The following is a 16,908-nucleotide window of genomic DNA, read 5'->3' as shown; positions in this document are numbered from 1 at the left end:
TAGAGCTTATTTTTATTATAAATAAAAATGCCTAAATACATATGTATAGGTATGTACGCGTATGGATACACTCGAATTTTGCTTTAGTATTGATATAAAACTACGGTTTAAATATACAATAAACTTAACACGGGTTTTAATATAAATTTTTTAATTATACTTGATCGTTTTCTGACTCGAGGAACGCGCGATTCTTAATCAGTGTATTAACGATTCTTGGTATAATTAACGAGATTCTTGTATAAGCGCGATTACTGCGTTTCATTTAAATCGCCTCTACCGTGAAAAAAGTTCAGGTTTAAAGTCTGAGAATATGAACAAAGTCCACGTAAAAGACAGCTTTGGCTCGCAACGATTCGACAAGGCTCACTTACGGTAACTGTGTCAAAGCAATCTTGACATTTTATCGTCCACTTCGCCGAGTCTTACATCTCCTAAAATATTGCAGACTGTTACAACGGGGCTATTTCAGAGCGAATTGTTTTTCGGTCCTTTGGAAAATCACAATATATCCTTGGAGTGCGAATCTCTCGTAGGACTCATCGGGTTCATAGCCACGGATACGTTGGACACCATAGTTCTGCTGTAGCTATCTCTTGAAGAGTCTGAAATTTGAGGAAACTAATGTCAACGGTATTCATTTGATATACAGATATAACACGAAGGTCATCGTTAAGTAAAATTAATTGACAATTAAAAGATGAAATAAATATTCAACACGATAATTGAGATAAAAACTTGATCAACGAAACGGTTGTTAGTTGTTAAAACTCGGTTTACAAAATTACAGTCCGACCTTCATTGTTAGTTCGGTGTTAGTTTGTAGTAAGTGTGTTTTAAAATATATATGTTTATTTTTTTATGCCGTATAGAAATACAGTTTTCGATTAAATTCGAGGTAGATTAGTTTGTTAATTATAATCCAATATTGTTACTACTACTATTACTGTAGTGCATTAGTAGGTACCTATATTCACTGCCACCGAACATGCAAACGTCCGACTGTGGTTTTCATGGAATGGTTTTAAGTAAAAAAATATTTGGGTAGTTCGAATCAGCTACACCTGAAACTGTCAAAAGGAAAACAATCGTCAAGTCCTTGGAAGAAAAGAATAGCTCTAGCTACATTGAAAGAGAATTGTGTTGATGATATAGATAGGTGATATTGGTTGCACATTGAAGATAAATTGTGAAATTAGTGAATAGGCCAAATAATGGATTCAACGAGCTAACAGAGGTCTTTCGTCTCTGTCCATTGTTTTGGATCGGTTAGGAGAACCACGAACGTTTAGAAATCGTCGTTTACCAATTACCGCTCACAGGTAGATTATAGATAGAAAGAAGATATGATAAGATGTATCGTTTGCTTGTTAATCGCAATAAATTTAGGTACGATTTATAATTTAATACTAACAGGTATCGTATACCTACGTCTGGTGTAAATATATTGTGTAATAGGATGTGTAGATGCGATTGGATATTCAGAATGACGTGCGAGGATTTCTGCTCAAGGATGTATCAGACGCATAATACGTATAGTCTAGTCGAAAAAACGTCGAGGCAAGACAAAGGTTGAAAATCTATGATTGAATTCCATCGAAGTAAATTTGATTAAAGTAGTAAAGTAAATTAATGAAAAAACCTTTGCCGTGAGAAAAAAAAAACATTGAAAAAATGTGAATTTACTTTAAGTTCGTCAAGTTCGTAATATACGTCGTATCAACAAGTCTGTCGATGTAGATTGCGAACTCCTCTTGTCAAAAGTCTGCAGCACCAAATATTTGTAAAGACTTCATTTCAGAACAAAACGAGCTATAATTAATGAAAATTGAATGAACGATATGCTTTTGACACTTGAGAAGTAGTACCATGCCTACAACGTGATTAGCTGTACAAAGTTGTTCAAGTAATTAGCTCTCTTTATATTGGAATTCTCAGATGGTTTATAAGCGTCGAATTACTATTCAAAGCAAATTGAATTCGGTTAATTGTTGAAACTTTCTTCTAAACCTTTGGCACGTCAGAATTGTTGTTTTGCCTGAAACATCCTCAATTTTCGTTTCTTTTGTTTTTTTCTGTTTTCAATGCGGGATATTGTTATAAACACACAGGCATGATCACACAGAGAAGAGAGAAGTTAATTAATCAACCGGCCCGAGTTGCGCCGAGACATGCCGATGCCACCAATCTTAGAAGCATTTTAGTCCCTTCACTTACGAAACTGTGTAAACTGCAATTGTAATTTGGTTACACGGTGGTTCGGTCAGAGTTTCGTGACCGTAGCTACCGTCGCGACGACGATGTCATGGACGTGGTTGTGGTGGACTTGGTTTGGCGTGTGGATGTTGTGATGTTGATGGTGGTGATGGTTACCTTGGTGTAAATTGTTCTGTGCTGGCGCGCTGCTCCCGTGAGGAGTTAGCGATGCCCGGATACTCGAGCAGCTTATAACCCCGGCGTAAGCCTGCCTGTATTGCTTGTTCATTATCACGTAGATTATTGGATTCACGCAGGAGGCGAAGTAAAGCAAAAGGTAGCCGGCAACGTGGAGTCCTGGAAGGGTAATTATTCGATAATTATAATCAACGTCACGGTCACTCGATAGGAAAAAAATAAAAATACCCTAACCGATTTTCTGCACTCCTCCAAATATTGTGTCATGTACACTTGGGGACAATGAATCTGAGTCGGCTAATTTTTTACACCAGACAGTTATGCTGGCAACACAGAGAAATCTACAGCGCCGTAGTCGGCCGAGCGCGAAACAAACTCAATCTCGATAAACGTAACATGACCCATGACCGTCGAATCTAACCTTGGAATACCGCGGGGATAATGATTTGTTGGATTGACACGTATTCTAAGGTTAGATTCGACGGTCATGGGTTATGTTATGTTTACAAAGATTGTGTCTGTTTCGCGGCTGGCCGGCAGTGGCGCTGCGGGTTGATTCTGCATTGCCAACTTGACCGATTGGTGGAAAAAATTAGCTGTCTCAGAATTAATGCGGACAAGTGTACGTCTATAATGTTACACAAAGCATTATACAGGAGAAAGTATACGTATGTACAGAACGTCTATAGAAAATTTCCTGCTGGAATTTTTGCAGGCCTGCATAACTTTGTAAAATATCTTCGCAGAAGCCGGTGAATTTTGTATGTCAGGTGTAAGTTGCAATGAAAAATCGTGTGAGAAATATTCGCAGTGAAATTCACTGCAGCCTCAATTCTTCGCATTCCCTGATAGGATATGGATTGTATCATCTTGAAAACTTTCCAATTTCTCCTCATTTCTCAACACAATTCCTGTTTTCTATTCAATTCTTACTTCACGATTTTACTTGTTACTATATTACGCGTAGGTATGTACATATTCCTTGTATTTTTATCGTTCGAAAAATTTAAATTGATTGCGACAAGTCGGTGGTTATTGTTATTGTTATTACTTTTGATTCGATTAGAAAAACACATGAGCCCGAATGAGTGATTCAAGTCAGAGCTATTCGAATCGAATTAATGGATGAATTTAGGAGTTAAGTCATGTAATGATTAACATTGCAGGTCCAACATTCGAGCAAAGAATAAAACACAACCTTGTAGAAATGAGTAACAAAATGATGCGGAAATATGTGGAACACCTTGAAGTATGTTGGATGGAATCAGGGAATGTAATGGATTATGAACGATTAAAAAAATAAAAATATACGTTTTCTTTCGAATATTGCAGACAGAATATTGACTAATGATTAAGAATATAAATGACTATCGTGAAATGGAATGCTCACCAGGATGCTGGACGGAAGAATCGGCGACCTTGACGATCGTGATGGGCAAGTAGCAAGCTAGGAAACTGAGGAAAATAGCAAGGACCATTTTGGTGATGCGCCACTCGCTTCTCCGCTGTTTTATCTCCCTGACATCCTTCCTGGGTGAGTGCGGTGACTTGATAGTCGGTGCAGCGTGTTTTCTCATTCGTGATTCGGATCTAGTGAACAGTCGGAACAGGGCGTGTTACACAAATGGAGTCGCGCATTTTTTCAATAGCCTTGAAATTTTCCTCGATTCGGCGATCGGTAAATCTCACCTGTGAACAACCCAAAATATCTTCGCATAACATCCCACGATCATGATGCATGGTATTAAGAATCCCATGACGAACAGGAAGGTCTTGGAGCTGTGACCCTGGGCGTCCTTGACGATGGAGCAGGTCTCGAGATTGGGGTCGTAATCGAATTTGCCTGGAACGAGGTTTAGGATCAGAGATCTACAGCCCGTGAATCGTCAACTTGCCGGCCAACTGCAAGCACGCGTCATTGCCACCTCTGACTGATTGACAGATCGGCCGACATGATTTCTCAACTTCCTAATCGGATCTGGTCGCCGCGCCGGCTCGAATAATTAAATACACGGTACGCACTAACATAAGTAGTAACTCGGCCTCGTGTGCGTCTGTGTCTCCAGGAATATGTACTTGTCAATAAGCTTGGCATTTTTTACTCACCCCAAATTCCTAACAGCGTCGGGACTTGCATACCGTACGAAAAGCACCAGCAGAACAGGATCATTAACGCGATCCAATGCTTTTTATAAACCTTGTTGTATATCTCGTGATGAGCTATCATGATATACCTATATTCGCAAGGAAAATTCTGATTATTTAAAAAACTTTATTACATGATTTTTGGGAGGAAATTCACGAATTTGAAAAGTCAGGTACTCTTTACCAGCCGATGACGATGTTTTAGTCGATCGCAACAGTAAAGATTCACAGTTTTCGGTTTTTGTACATGTCTCATGTAACTTTTTCTCGCAGGAGATTAAACCGACGTCACCATATCCGACACTTTGATATAATACGTATCACGTATGAATATTTGTTTTACCTGTTGACCGTGATAGCAGCCACGGAGAGCAAGCTGACGCCGACGTTGCCGTATCTCAAGAACGGCACCAGGTGACAGAGGAAATTGTTCTCAGCCCATCCACCGTCGATGAAACGTATAGAGTCAAAGGGCAGTACAAGCAGGCAGAAGATGAAATCCGCCACGCATAAACTGGAATTCAGACGTAAGAATAAGCAATCATTATGACGCTAATGAAGTACGAGAGATTTTTGCAATTGTGAACTTTTTCAACTTCACAATTTTCGCACTTCTGGTCACGAAATTCTATGAAAATAAGAAAAGAAATTTTTCGAGTTGAAAATTTAGTGAAGATTCGTGTCAACGCGATGAGAAAAACAAAATAACCGCAACAAAAGATACAGATGTGAGAGAGTTCGATTTTTGCCCCGCGTTTCAAGGTTCCAGAAAGCTACAATTTAAGGTGAACGTCGATAGAAATTCGCAGTACGAAACGACGAAGACGAATAGCGAAAAATGCGGTATCGTAGCTCTGTGGAAGCCAGAAAAGACTTGGGAATTGAATTTGATTTGGGTTTCGAAATTTAATTTACTCCCGAGGGTGGGTCGTCGGAAATATAGCCAGAGGGTCGAGAAAGGTGCGACCAATTTTATTATACTCTTTGCTCACTTGACACATTTTTGGAATTTGTTTTATTAAATTTGACGAAAAGCATCCCTCGCCACGGCTCGTTCATATACATAGACAGACGTATTCTTCGTTCGATTCAAAACCCTGGGAAAGCTCGCTTGCAAATATAGTACAACGACGCAATTTATACATTACAACTCTTTGCCAAGCGTTTCCTCTACAGGCTACAGTATGCTGCTGCTAGGTTTTGTGAAGATAAATTGAACAGGGCGCCTCCCGAGTAGCCGAGGAAGAGAAGAAACGTCGGACAAAGAAACCGATAAAAGAGACGTAATTACTTCCAATTGTAAAAAGTTTTCACCGTTCGCAGCCTGCGCGGCGCGACAAAGTTTTAAATTCAATTGATTTCTTACCGTGCCAGATGATTCAATTATTTACGCGATATCTGTTTCTACTCCGAACATATTTATTCATTTTATATAGTGGTGATTCTAACATCCGAGGCACCACATTAACCTACCTAATTATGAAAGCAGCGGCTACGTTCCGGACTTTCGGGTACCTGCAGAGTGCTATGATTGTCAAAAGATTTCCAAGCACCCCGGTTACCAGTATCAAAATTGCCGCGGTTGCGGCAAAATTCCTCAGCGGTCTGGAAAACCTGCAACAAAATAAAAAAAAAACAACAACACGTTAAATCAAAACCAAGACAGGGAAAGAAAATTGAGAATGTCTGAATTATATTCGCGTAGTCGTTATACTCGGTGCTTGTATTTTGGTTAAAATGCATTATTTGAAAAAAAATAAATAAAAAATGTCCTTCTTGTCGTAGTTAACAATCGTGTGTGAAAAATGTCGCCCCTCCTTTTTCCGATGAAACAAGCAAGCTCCGAATACTGCACGAAAAATTTGCAGCGGAACAAATATTGTCCCTGTCGTAATCCAGCTTATAATATTGTTCTGAATCTGGAGCGGGTATGCAATAAGCCATAAAGACGGAATAGCAGCAGCGACGCTGATTGGCTATATAAATGCGTGTGCTTTTTTCAACAAGTTCTAGGTATGCTGTAAAACTTATAGCTTCCACTTGCAGCTACTGCCACCTAATAACGTCGCGAAATGGGAAACTGCTTTGGCAAACTGCATAATCTGACTCCCTCTCATATGGATGCAAAACTTTCCTCGTTTTCCGCCAAATTGTCTATTTCACACTACATCCTATGTACAGTATACACCTTATCGTCGGTGTTTTGACGTCCTCTAAACTATGTACCGAAACCAATCGGGTACGGAATGAATTCTTGAAACGCCAAGGAAGAAAACGGGGGATGAGTTGAAAGATTTATAGAGAGCGAGAGAGGCCAGGATGGATCATCGAAGAATTCTCGAGGAAATAAGAAAGAAAGAAACGCAGTTTACGCGAACCGACGCATCGCACATACTTTTGAAAACGACGATGTCACGAGTAGATTTGGCTTCGAGTTATCTCCGACATACACGAGTGTCGACTGCAGAATCAACACGCATTGGACAGAGATACGGCAATGGATTCTCATTTACCTTGAATGCTCGCTATCGATGATCGGCATGCTGCGATTGGCTTCTTGGGTGATCTGCGATAGCCAAGTAGCTTCGGGTTCCATTTTGAAGAAATGATCGGCTCCGGTCATCTGTAACATTTAATAATCGATTTATTCGCGTCAATTTTACCCACTCTTCGACGAATGATGGGGGCGCACTCGTAACTCGACCTGTACACCCGTGTCTGGAACCGTGTTTAATCTACCGTATACACGTTAATTCGTCAACGTCAAATTAACGGATTAGTTCGGTAGGAGCATGAGAATGACCTTTAAAATGAAAATTTCAACGTTCTCGCCCGTCGTCATTTGTGTTCAACACACATACGGGTTCGATGTGACAATTAGAAGGACTGGCATGAGTCAGCTTTGAAATATGGGGAAAGACAAGTTTCCCACTAACGTCATCATTTTCCTCGAATATTTATATTACTGAACCGGACATTCGGTCGTTCATTTCTTCATGGTTACCCGGAAGTTGCAGCAATAACATTTTTTTTCAGAAACTTACTCGGTTTCCTGATGGTTTCAACTTGACGAACTAATTTTACACAAGGCAACCGAACCACAGAAAAAATTCTCCGTAGGCACTTCTTTTACTTTGTGTAATTTAAGTAAAATAATGAAAGAGCGAGAAACGACGCGTCAGAAATTTTTCTTGAAAATCAATTATGTACACTTGAGACTGCGGACTTGAAGCTCTTCGGTTGAAATTTACAAAGCTTGGTTTCAAGGCTAAAAATCGGTACGATGACCACGAACCTGATAACAACTTTAATATTCGAAATTCTGCCCCGACTGTCCCTATTCGAAATCAAATACTCGAATAATTTTCGTACAAATTGGCGGATCCCGCTGGGTTTTTTTTTCGACTCATGTATCTCCTTGTGTACAACCTGTTCCATGTATGTCCATTCAGCGAGAACAGCTTGTAATAACACCGCGCCTCGTTACGTGCCATAGTTTGAATAGCGATTATCAATGTCTCGTCGAGTCGTTTGGCAATGAATGGTGAATCACGCGAAGTGGAAATACGCGGAATAGCCATTAGAGCGAGATGACTCGATCACTTGATACACTTAACGTATCACCGAAGCAGTAGGAGCGATGAGCTTATCGAAAGATGTGGCTACGTTAATATCGGGTGTTGTGAAAAGTTGCTAAGCACGACGTACACAGTCATCGGATTCCTTCAATTCCGTTTCGAATTCGTTTCAAGCAGTCCCCGTAGCGGGCGGATATCGGGAGGCTAGCGTGCATTCTCCGTTTTGTCCCAAAAATATGCACGAATGTGTGACTAAAAGCAGTGAACGTGCTTCCCGACGTCGAGGTAGACAAACTGTTTGTCACCTTCCGGCGCGCCTTGTCTCCCTCCTATTAAGTCGCGATAAAAATGTTACAGGATGAATGAGGTAGAGATTAGAGATAAGGCGTCTTGTTACGGTCTTACGCCAGTCCTAGGTTTTTCCCTCGTCTTTTCTATTGCGAAAAATTAATCGTGGTACAGGATTTCCGGGAGGCCCGGAACACCCGATAAGCATCATAACTGCTCGGCCTGACAATTAGGATAATACGCACAGTATTACAGCTATGAATAACTGGATGAACCCAGCTTTGGTCGCATAGCTACACCCACTTTGAAAATTTTTTACATTGTTGCCAAACAATTATTGCGTAATTTGGCCAGCTCTAGCGACACTCACTCAACGATCACTAACATTTTTCCTCCAACTCGCCTCCACACGCGCTCAGCCCGTTTGCCCTCCTCTTGTTTATTTAACGATTAGATACCTCTTGAGTGTTGGACATATATGCATAGGTAAATTTCTTTCGCGTTACAGCCAACTCGTTCGAAACTTAGTCGGTACTGCGTATTTCCTACTAACCGGCTCAAAAAAGATACGATTTTTCAAAATTTCAACACCCCGCTTTCCCTTCATTCGATTACGATCGAAGTTGGTGATAAACGTGGAAAGTTACTTTCGTTCGAACAACCGTGTTACATACCCTTTCTTCACCTACGAACGTGCTTATTATGCGTAAGCTGTCAAGTGTGAGATTGAATGTTTGTTTACTATATGTTTCCCTTCGATGTTGAAAATTGATGTGAAAAACCGGTTCACTTGCTTCCTTTCCAGCTCCGGCTACGCGACGAATCTACATACATCCGAACTACATGCGCAGTACAATTTTACCCACATACTTTATACATATCCGTCCTACACGCACCATCTCTGTCTTCCGGCTGCTCATTCATTGTCAAATTTATAAACGCTAGTTTATCAATGCCCGTTAATTCACCGGTCGGTACGTACCTACGTACAGCTGTCCGTGACAGTAATTCATTGAGGCGTGGTACGTGTAACACAATATGTATATAGTTATACTCTCATTGCGGGCGTGATAAGTTCGTAAATACGTTTACTGCGATAGTTCGAGCAATCGTCGCAGCACGGCCAACAACTACTCGGCGTCTGAAGTAATGTGGTGAAAACTTTGCGGTTTGCTCTCGCAAATTCCGAGTAAATTCTCCTCAGTCTTCGTCCCAGCTTCCAGATCGCGGCGAAAAGCTTTCGGAGCCACTTGGCGCAGAAAATTATGCTCGTTAAGGCTTGTTAGAACAGGAAGTCGGAGTGTTAATTAGGTTTACGTCGCGTATTTAAAATTAATCGCACAACCAACGTGTCGATGCGTTCCGTTCTCTGTTTTTTAAATTCAGCATAAGGTGCGCGATGTGACGGAACGAGAGAGTGCGAGATCCCGGAAATAAGAACAAACTAGGAGGTAAGTTTCAAACGTCAATAACGTTAAGTGTGCGAATAACGTTATACTTTTTGTTTGCTCAGTCCGATTGATTTTCCTCGATTCTGTTAACCTTTCGTACCCCCCCCCCCCCATGTATGCTCCGGATGATGCATGACGAGAATAAAATTGACGAAACCTGGGAGAGCGTCGGTTGGTTTAGTACGTCGAACAATGTATACGGTATATAAGGATGCACAATGTGTGACAACATGCTGGCCTGACTATGGGGGTGCTGGATTTAGTAAACTAGGGTTAAACTGTGGCGCATTAACCTCGATTGAGTTTAATTAGAAGAAATTAACGAACACCCGGTATGTGTCCCTTCGCTGTAACGCGGATGAAAAAAAAAAAAACTCGCACACACTTACAAACGAGGAGAAAAAGAGAGAGAAAGAGAGGTGGAGAAAAACAGGAGCAACAACTGCGTGAAAGGCGATCCATGGGAATAAAATGTGAGAGACCTTATATATTGTATCGTATGAAAGTTGCGATTAATATCCTTACACCTACGACTGATTTAATACAAAAATACCAAAATATATCGCGTGCGAGTGTTTAATAATTGGAAGAAAAAATACCTTGTACTTAAATCGCGTATCCGATATGTACGTCTCATGGGAAGTCTTAAAACCCAGAAATTGTTGTTGTACCTTTACAGTAGGTTCGCGTTAATCGCGCCTGCGGTATTTCTAATCGTATGGTATTGACGTCACCGAATGATTTCCGAGTTAATCACACGAATGTCAATGAGTGACTCAACCTGACTCACTTCTTGTGAGAGAGAAAGGACTTGACCACGGTGTTCAAGTTTCTCGGACGGTGATGGTGATGCCTGTACACCGCGTATCGCATACCTGTACACTGCCTGTACATACACGATAAAAAACGTGTTGCTCACGATGCAACGTGTTCCGAATTATTTTTTCATTCGAACCGGCTCTGACTCATCTTTGAACGTCCTGCAATTCTTCGTCGCGGATGTATAGTTTTTTTTTTCATAATTTCGTATAAACAATTCACGAGTCACTTTGAATACCTACGGCACTTTATACTCTTCTATAGCTTATAACCTCTGTTTAGCACACCTCAGCGGTATTCAAAACCACATACGCGATTCTTTTACGTTTCGCAAGTAGAATTGTTGTATCGTTATACGGGTTTTCTCAATCTGCGGTTACATTGTAGCTGAAAAATGATGTAGAGTTTTTTTTTTTAGTAACTTTTAGTATATTTTGTTTGGGTTACATGTCGGAAAGATCTAGTTATTCTTTTATTTATTTTTTTTTACATATATGACGACAGTCATATTTCGCTTTATTCTTGTCTTGTCGAATTCGACCGCTTGTTTATTAGTTTAGATAATACGCGAAGCTTTTTGCCGACCAATTGTAACAATAATTTAACTTCCAGTCTACGTTTGCTAGAACTGAAACACGTCTCGAGGGCAGTAAACAACTATCCTTCACTTTTTATTCCATTGAACGCCGACTGGTACGAAAAACATACCCTAGATGTCGCTAGCGTTCAGCGCTCCCGCGACAAAAGTAATCACGAACTTTAATAAATGGAGCAATGAATGCACGGTTATTAATCGTACGATGATAATTTTTCCGCGATCTCTGATGAGCCAGCCATAAGTTTGTCCCGACACTGAATTTCGATGATCGTAAGTTTTTGTTTTAATATCTTTCTCGTTGGATTTTGATGTGACTGCACAAGTGCAGCGGGGGAGTTTAACAAGTGTGTCGGTCTCACCTTTTTTTTTGTTACCACATGAATGTGACACGGTGTTGAACCCCTCGGAACCGTCTTTTTGTTCTTTCTCCGGTTTGTAATGTGGTCCTCAGCTGCAGAGAGAGTCGGTGTAGCGTGACTAACAGTTTGTCATCATTATCTCGTTCCTGTTTTCTAATTTCACTCTTCATTCGCTCGCAATCAAACTTATACTTCCAAGTGTGCGTGGGCGTGCGTGCATCGGGCGTACAACACGACTCGTATATGAAATTCAAATCGACTCTTTTGTTTCGATTGTCGGGCACTCACGCTGTTTGAGCAGTAGCAGTAGGCCGCACTTTCGACGATCGGTGAGAGTTTTAAAAGATACACATCACTCTTGAAACTATCAAAGACAAGGTTTACAGTATAGTTGTTTATTGACCGATAATCAGCCGTTAGAGTCAAGTGGAGGCGAATGAAAATGTAGTAAAAGAAGAACTGATCTCGATTTAATTCCCGATTTATTTTCACTCTCGATTATTTCTCTTACTCAAATACAATTCTAGATCCTATCACGCGATACACTCTGCAAGCAAGTGACTCGCGGATTTGCGATTAAGCAAGCTCGTTTCGTTCCTTATCGTGTCTGGGCTGGTAGAATATATATCACTTTGCCGAACACCTTTTGACCTCTTCAAATAAATTATTATCTGAATGTCAGAGTACGCGCGGCGACACGATTTACGCAACTCTGTCCTACTCCGCGATCAGTTGTAGTTTGTGAAAAATTCCCAGTGCATTTTTGCACGCCAATAATGCCCGACCGACTGCTTCAAATGTCACGAAAAGACTGCTTAGTGCTTACCGTGCATTCTGTCAACTAGGAGTTACTACGGAGGACGCAGGAGTGGGAGTCCCCTGATGACAAATGCTCCCACCTCTGTGTTGTTCAATCGTATCTACGTCCATGTCCACCATGGGTTCGGTGTATGGGTTTTGTTCGTTCGTACGTCAGGCGTAATCCGTGGTCTTCTCCCGGTATATAACTGCGCAACGCTTTGACAGTTTTATGATTAAACAGTGCCTCTGCTTTATGAAACTGGACAAAGCTGCAGCAGCATCAGGATGGAGGGTTTCGGGTTATAATACCTGGGATTAATTTTAATATAACAGGTGGAATTTTCCACGCCTCGTTATCCTGTCACCGCGTTTATTAAACACAGTCATGTAACGAATGGAATCTCACGCGTTTTGTGTCTGGGGAAAATCAGCCATAATTTTATGTAATTGAGTATTTGAATGAAATTTTTTTATTTCATATTCTTGAAGATTGGAAAAAAATATTTTGGACGCATTTTTTATTTTTTCGACTGTATCAAAACTGCCATTAATATGACAGATTGAAAACTATAACATTGCGACGTGACCCATGTTAAGATATATCTATATATGTTAAAATCAGTGAAATTCAATCACCTATAACATGAAAAATTATCATTTTTAACGAAAAACAAAAAATACGTCCTGATTATTTTGGCTTGCACTGCATTGTGCACCCGTAAAAATGGAAAAAAAAATTTCATTCAAATACTCAACTAGTCTAATTATACATTCCTGAAACCTGGAATATTCGTCGTTTCGTATTCATCGAAACGCGAACATTTCACTCAATTGATATTTTGCTTTTGTACATCGAATTAGAAGGCGTATTATTAATTGGTAATTTCGTTATACTATACACACAGCACCTATGACTGACGGTTTTTCACGCAGTAATTGGCTAATTGCTAAATCAACCTCTGCAATTATCAAATTTTAAGGTTCAGGGCCTGCAATTAAACACGACTAGTTTTTTTATTTCCCGATCATACGTGTAATTGCTCAGTCATGAGTGTCGGTAAAAAATGTTACTTTATTCTTTCTCGATCATAACGACGATGATCTGTTCCAAAGTGACGAAACTGCAATAAGAATTGCACGTGTTTTGCAGCGAACCTCCGGTGAAATCTCATATTTTTCCATTGCACGTATAGCTTCGCCCCTCGCTTTCGTACCTAACGAAATGTAATTATTTTTAAAAAGGATGTAGGGACACGTCAACCCACATCCAAGCCGGGCTGAAATCGAGACTCAGCAGGGACTCGGTAAACCATTTAAAAACAACGTGGGTATGATAGCTAGACGGCTGATGTGCCAGCGCTTGTAATACGGAGTTTAACTATTCTCCAGAATCATCGCGTAAACTAGTCTCTTACGTGATTGGCTTATTGCTTTATGCGCAGGTTGTGCACGATGTAGTGATTCTTTTAACCCCGATTTTCTTTCTCGTTCTCATTCCTTTATTATACGCACTATGCGATGAAATCTTATCTCCGGATATACTCTCATTTTACTTAACTATGAGTGTAACCGCTCCGCTCATTGTTTTATTTCTGCATCCGTTTACGTCTTCTTGTTATAACGTTTATACGCTTACGCACTCTTCTTCAGATTTCTTTGCAGTTTACCGAGATTTCCGAGGGTTGACGATCCATTGTCTGATCGTTGACATTTCCTCTTTGAAACATAGGCGTTGAAAAAAGGCACGGTTCATTTTTTGTACAATTGTTCTTCTTCTTTTGTTTTTTAGTATGAAATTCGTAAGTGATATTACGAAATAAGTGCCAGTATAACGATACTGGTGCCTGATTCGGGATTATTTTTCACTCGCGAAAAGAAGAATTTTCGTTTAAAGCAACTAACCTCGATTGATATGCTATGATAAAAACTGATAATGTACTCGAAAGGAAACAGAGTTTTACTCGTTATAGGAAGTTTTCCTGACACAGTAAATATTGCGTGTAGTTAATATTATACTACCTAGATTCTTAAATTGTATTTAAAAAACTGCAAAAATTTGCCATTCGATAAACGAAAAAAACTGAAAGGTTACCAATAATTTGAACCTCGATTTGAACTATCAGTCGTACCCGTTCTCACCAGAATTAGTCAATATCGAAGGATTTCGCACATCGTAACCACCATTTTCATTCGGTCTTTTCACATTTTCGAGTACCACATACGAATCTGAACATTATTCACGCTCTCCTTATCGATTCTACACCCAGGGTCGAATGGATTTGACAAGACGGAGGTACGTGCCACCTCTCATTTGCAAAAAAGATCACCTTCACCGGCCATTCGGAGACGAAAATTTCACTTCCATAAATGGTTCGTCTTTTCTTTTCTCTTGCCGCTTGAGGGTCAACCTGGTGCATGGTCATATGTTCCGGAGAGTATCAGGTCGACGGGTTGAAATGCGTTTTGTGGATTTGGTTCGGAGGAGGATCGATTCTACAGAAATCAATTCTACACGGCAAACATTCAGCAGAATATGTTCCACAGAAATATTTTCCTACCGAATATTTTTCTACAGAAAGGAATTCGAAATTCGCATCAGAGATAATCCTGCATGATTTTTCTACAGAAATTGATTTTGTGTGATTTTGACGACCCGGTAATTGCTCTGAATGTGTGTTTTGTCAAACACAATCTGTAGAAAAATAATGCGTACAAAAATTCACGTAGAAAAATATTCTGTAGAACAATTTTTCCGTGGAACAATATTTTGTAGATAAAATATTCCGTAGAGAAATGTTTTGTAGAATAATTCATATAGTATTATTTTTTATACGAATCTCGGATTCCTTTCTGTAAAAAAAAAATTTCTGTAGAACGGATTTCTGTAGAATCTAACCGCATTCTTTGGTACCACATTCCTATGGATGTACAAAAATGTGGTGTGAATTGTAATCAGGGTAGATGCACCATTTTCGTTCACTGTACCATTCGTGTTCTCCACCTTGGTAAAATTCTCTATTCATCAACTTGACTTTCGGTCTCTTCAATTACTCGATTCATGATCATTTTCGGCAAGTTTCAGCCATACGGTCTTAATACCTACAATTAAATGTCAAACCATCTCTGTAACATTTGTGGCCACGGTCTCAGGTTACATGTTATGAATATGGCCACAACTGGTAGGTACAAACACGTATCAAGGTGACCAAAACAGTTACATACTGGCAACGTTGAATCTATTTCGGTATATATTTTTGGTATAAAGGAGTGACGCGTTTGCTCGATCTTCGGGGGAGAAAGACGCATCGCGTTTATCCATTATTCTTACTCTTCCTTTTGCTTTCGCTCCTTCCCCTTCATACTTTCGTCTTCTCTGCAGGTTTTGAGCCGGCTTTTCCTGTTTGCGCATCGGTCCAGAGCACGGCTGGATCTAATTGTTCGAGTCCCTCGGGTGCGGCCATATGCACATTTGTATATTTCTTCAAGCCCGCAAGGGTCCCAGAACGAATGTATGATTAGAAAGATTTCCCTCCATATGCACGTGTGTATATCTACGTCAATTCCCCACCGTTGCATATGCGTCACGTGTTAATATTTCTCTGTCTTGTATAATTTTCCTTTGGTTCTTTCTTATGGTTTTTTTTTCTCTCTCTTTCCAATTTCCTTTCTCTTTGTCTCGTGTATTTAATTTCCTCTTTTAGCTTCTTCCTTTTGCTGCGGTAAGCTGGGGTGGTTATATTTCTAGATACTCGTTACTTTACTGTTTACGAACGGAAGTAACTTTACTGCGCTCGCTGTCTCGACTGCGGTACTCGCTTATACAGCTCACGTTCGATAACGGATTGCAAACACTGTATACAATGGATTCATTCCTTGATGGGAATTATGGAATGACCGTTACGGCGGGAAAATCGTTGGCGTAATAAAATTCCTCTGTGTCTCGTAAGAAAATATCGCTTCGACTAATAATCAGTTTCATCTTTTCGCCTGACTCTAAGTGTCCGGTTACAAATCGCTTCTATGACTAGATCCTTTTCAAATCAAGCATCGTCAGATGGGGATTTTTCACATTTTCAGTGAAATCTCGTCAAGCTGGATTCTCGTGTCATCCGTTCGGTAATTACGCATGTCATAGCGGTGCCTTGATGACTGTCGTTAATTATACAAACGGTCTCGAATGCCTAGCCGTGATTACATTCGCATCTGTGAGTCAAAGGTCTACCCTTCCAAGATGTTGTGTATATTACGTGAGTCATTATTTTTTTTTTTCCTGAATTTTGAGGAGTCATTATGTATGGTCGTTGTGTGACTTGTGCAAATGATACGAGATTAATTACTGAGCAGTAATATCGTTGTGCGGACTTTTTACACTCTGTGTATGTGTAATATGTATACTGTACGATATTCATAATTCGAAATTACGGGCAGCGTCAACTTTGAAAAATGGAGGAAAAATTCCGATATTGCTGTCACGT

General features: G+C 40.1%; 2 protein-coding genes across 6 annotated transcripts in view; one reads left to right on the top strand and one right to left on the bottom strand.

The window, feature by feature from the left end:
- Window positions 1–488: 488 nt before the first annotated feature.
- On the bottom strand, window positions 489–12,443 carry LOC107226994 (G-protein coupled receptor moody). 3 transcript variants are annotated; one of them, XM_015667996.2, is made up of 10 exons: window positions 11,633–12,443; window positions 7,053–7,162; window positions 6,013–6,153; window positions 4,883–5,053; window positions 4,501–4,628; window positions 4,084–4,237; window positions 3,785–3,984; window positions 2,374–2,553; window positions 968–1,070; window positions 489–605 (listed from the first exon to the last, which is right to left on the bottom strand). In XM_015667996.2, exons 2-9 carry the CDS (start codon window positions 7,160–7,162, stop codon window positions 1,012–1,014), a joined length of 1,143 nt encoding a protein of 380 aa, XP_015523482.1. In that variant the 5' UTR covers window positions 11,633–12,443; the 3' UTR covers window positions 489–605; window positions 968–1,011. The 3 variants fall into 3 exon arrangements, with proteins under 3 accessions (XP_015523482.1, XP_015523483.1, XP_046600230.1); XM_015667997.2 differs by lacking the exon at window positions 968–1,070; XM_046744274.1 differs by lacking the exons at window positions 968–1,070; window positions 11,633–12,443 and adding an exon at window positions 10,456–11,180.
- The window catches only part of LOC107226993 (G-protein coupled receptor moody), an 88,236-nt gene continuing 76,275 nt past the window's right edge, over window positions 4,948–16,908 (top strand). The window contains exon 1 of one of the 3 annotated variants that reach the window (XM_015667992.2): window positions 4,948–5,066. Coding sequence is in view for 1 of the 3 variants with exons in the window: in XM_046744240.1 (XP_046600196.1) it covers window positions 11,538–11,543 (6 nt within the window). In the remaining 2 variants the exon portion in view is untranslated. Of the gene's footprint in view, window positions 5,067–8,920; window positions 9,857–11,484; window positions 11,544–16,908 lie in introns of those variants that run through there. The other 2 variants (XM_015667991.2, XM_046744240.1) reach the window with 2 other exon arrangements.

The sequence above is a fragment of the Neodiprion lecontei genome, chromosome 6 (assembly GCF_021901455.1).
Source record: "Neodiprion lecontei isolate iyNeoLeco1 chromosome 6, iyNeoLeco1.1, whole genome shotgun sequence".
Classification (NCBI taxonomy): Eukaryota; Metazoa; Arthropoda; class Insecta; order Hymenoptera; family Diprionidae; genus Neodiprion; species Neodiprion lecontei.
The sequence above is the reverse complement of the archived record's forward strand: the minus strand, read 5'-3'. Positions and strand labels throughout refer to the sequence as shown.

Coding starts and splice junctions, on each gene's coding strand:
- LOC107226994 (XM_015667997.2), bottom strand. CDS start 7,162: ATGACCGGAGCCGATCATTTCTTCAAAATGGAACCCGAAGCTACTTGG. Junction 4,238..4,500: donor GACGCTGTTAGGAATTTGGG/GTGAGTAAAAAA, acceptor ACCTCGTTCCAG/GCAAATTCGATTACGACCCC. Junction 3,985..4,083: donor ATATTTTGGGTTGTTCACAG/GTGAGATTTACC, acceptor ACTGTTCACTAG/ATCCGAATCACGAATGAGAA.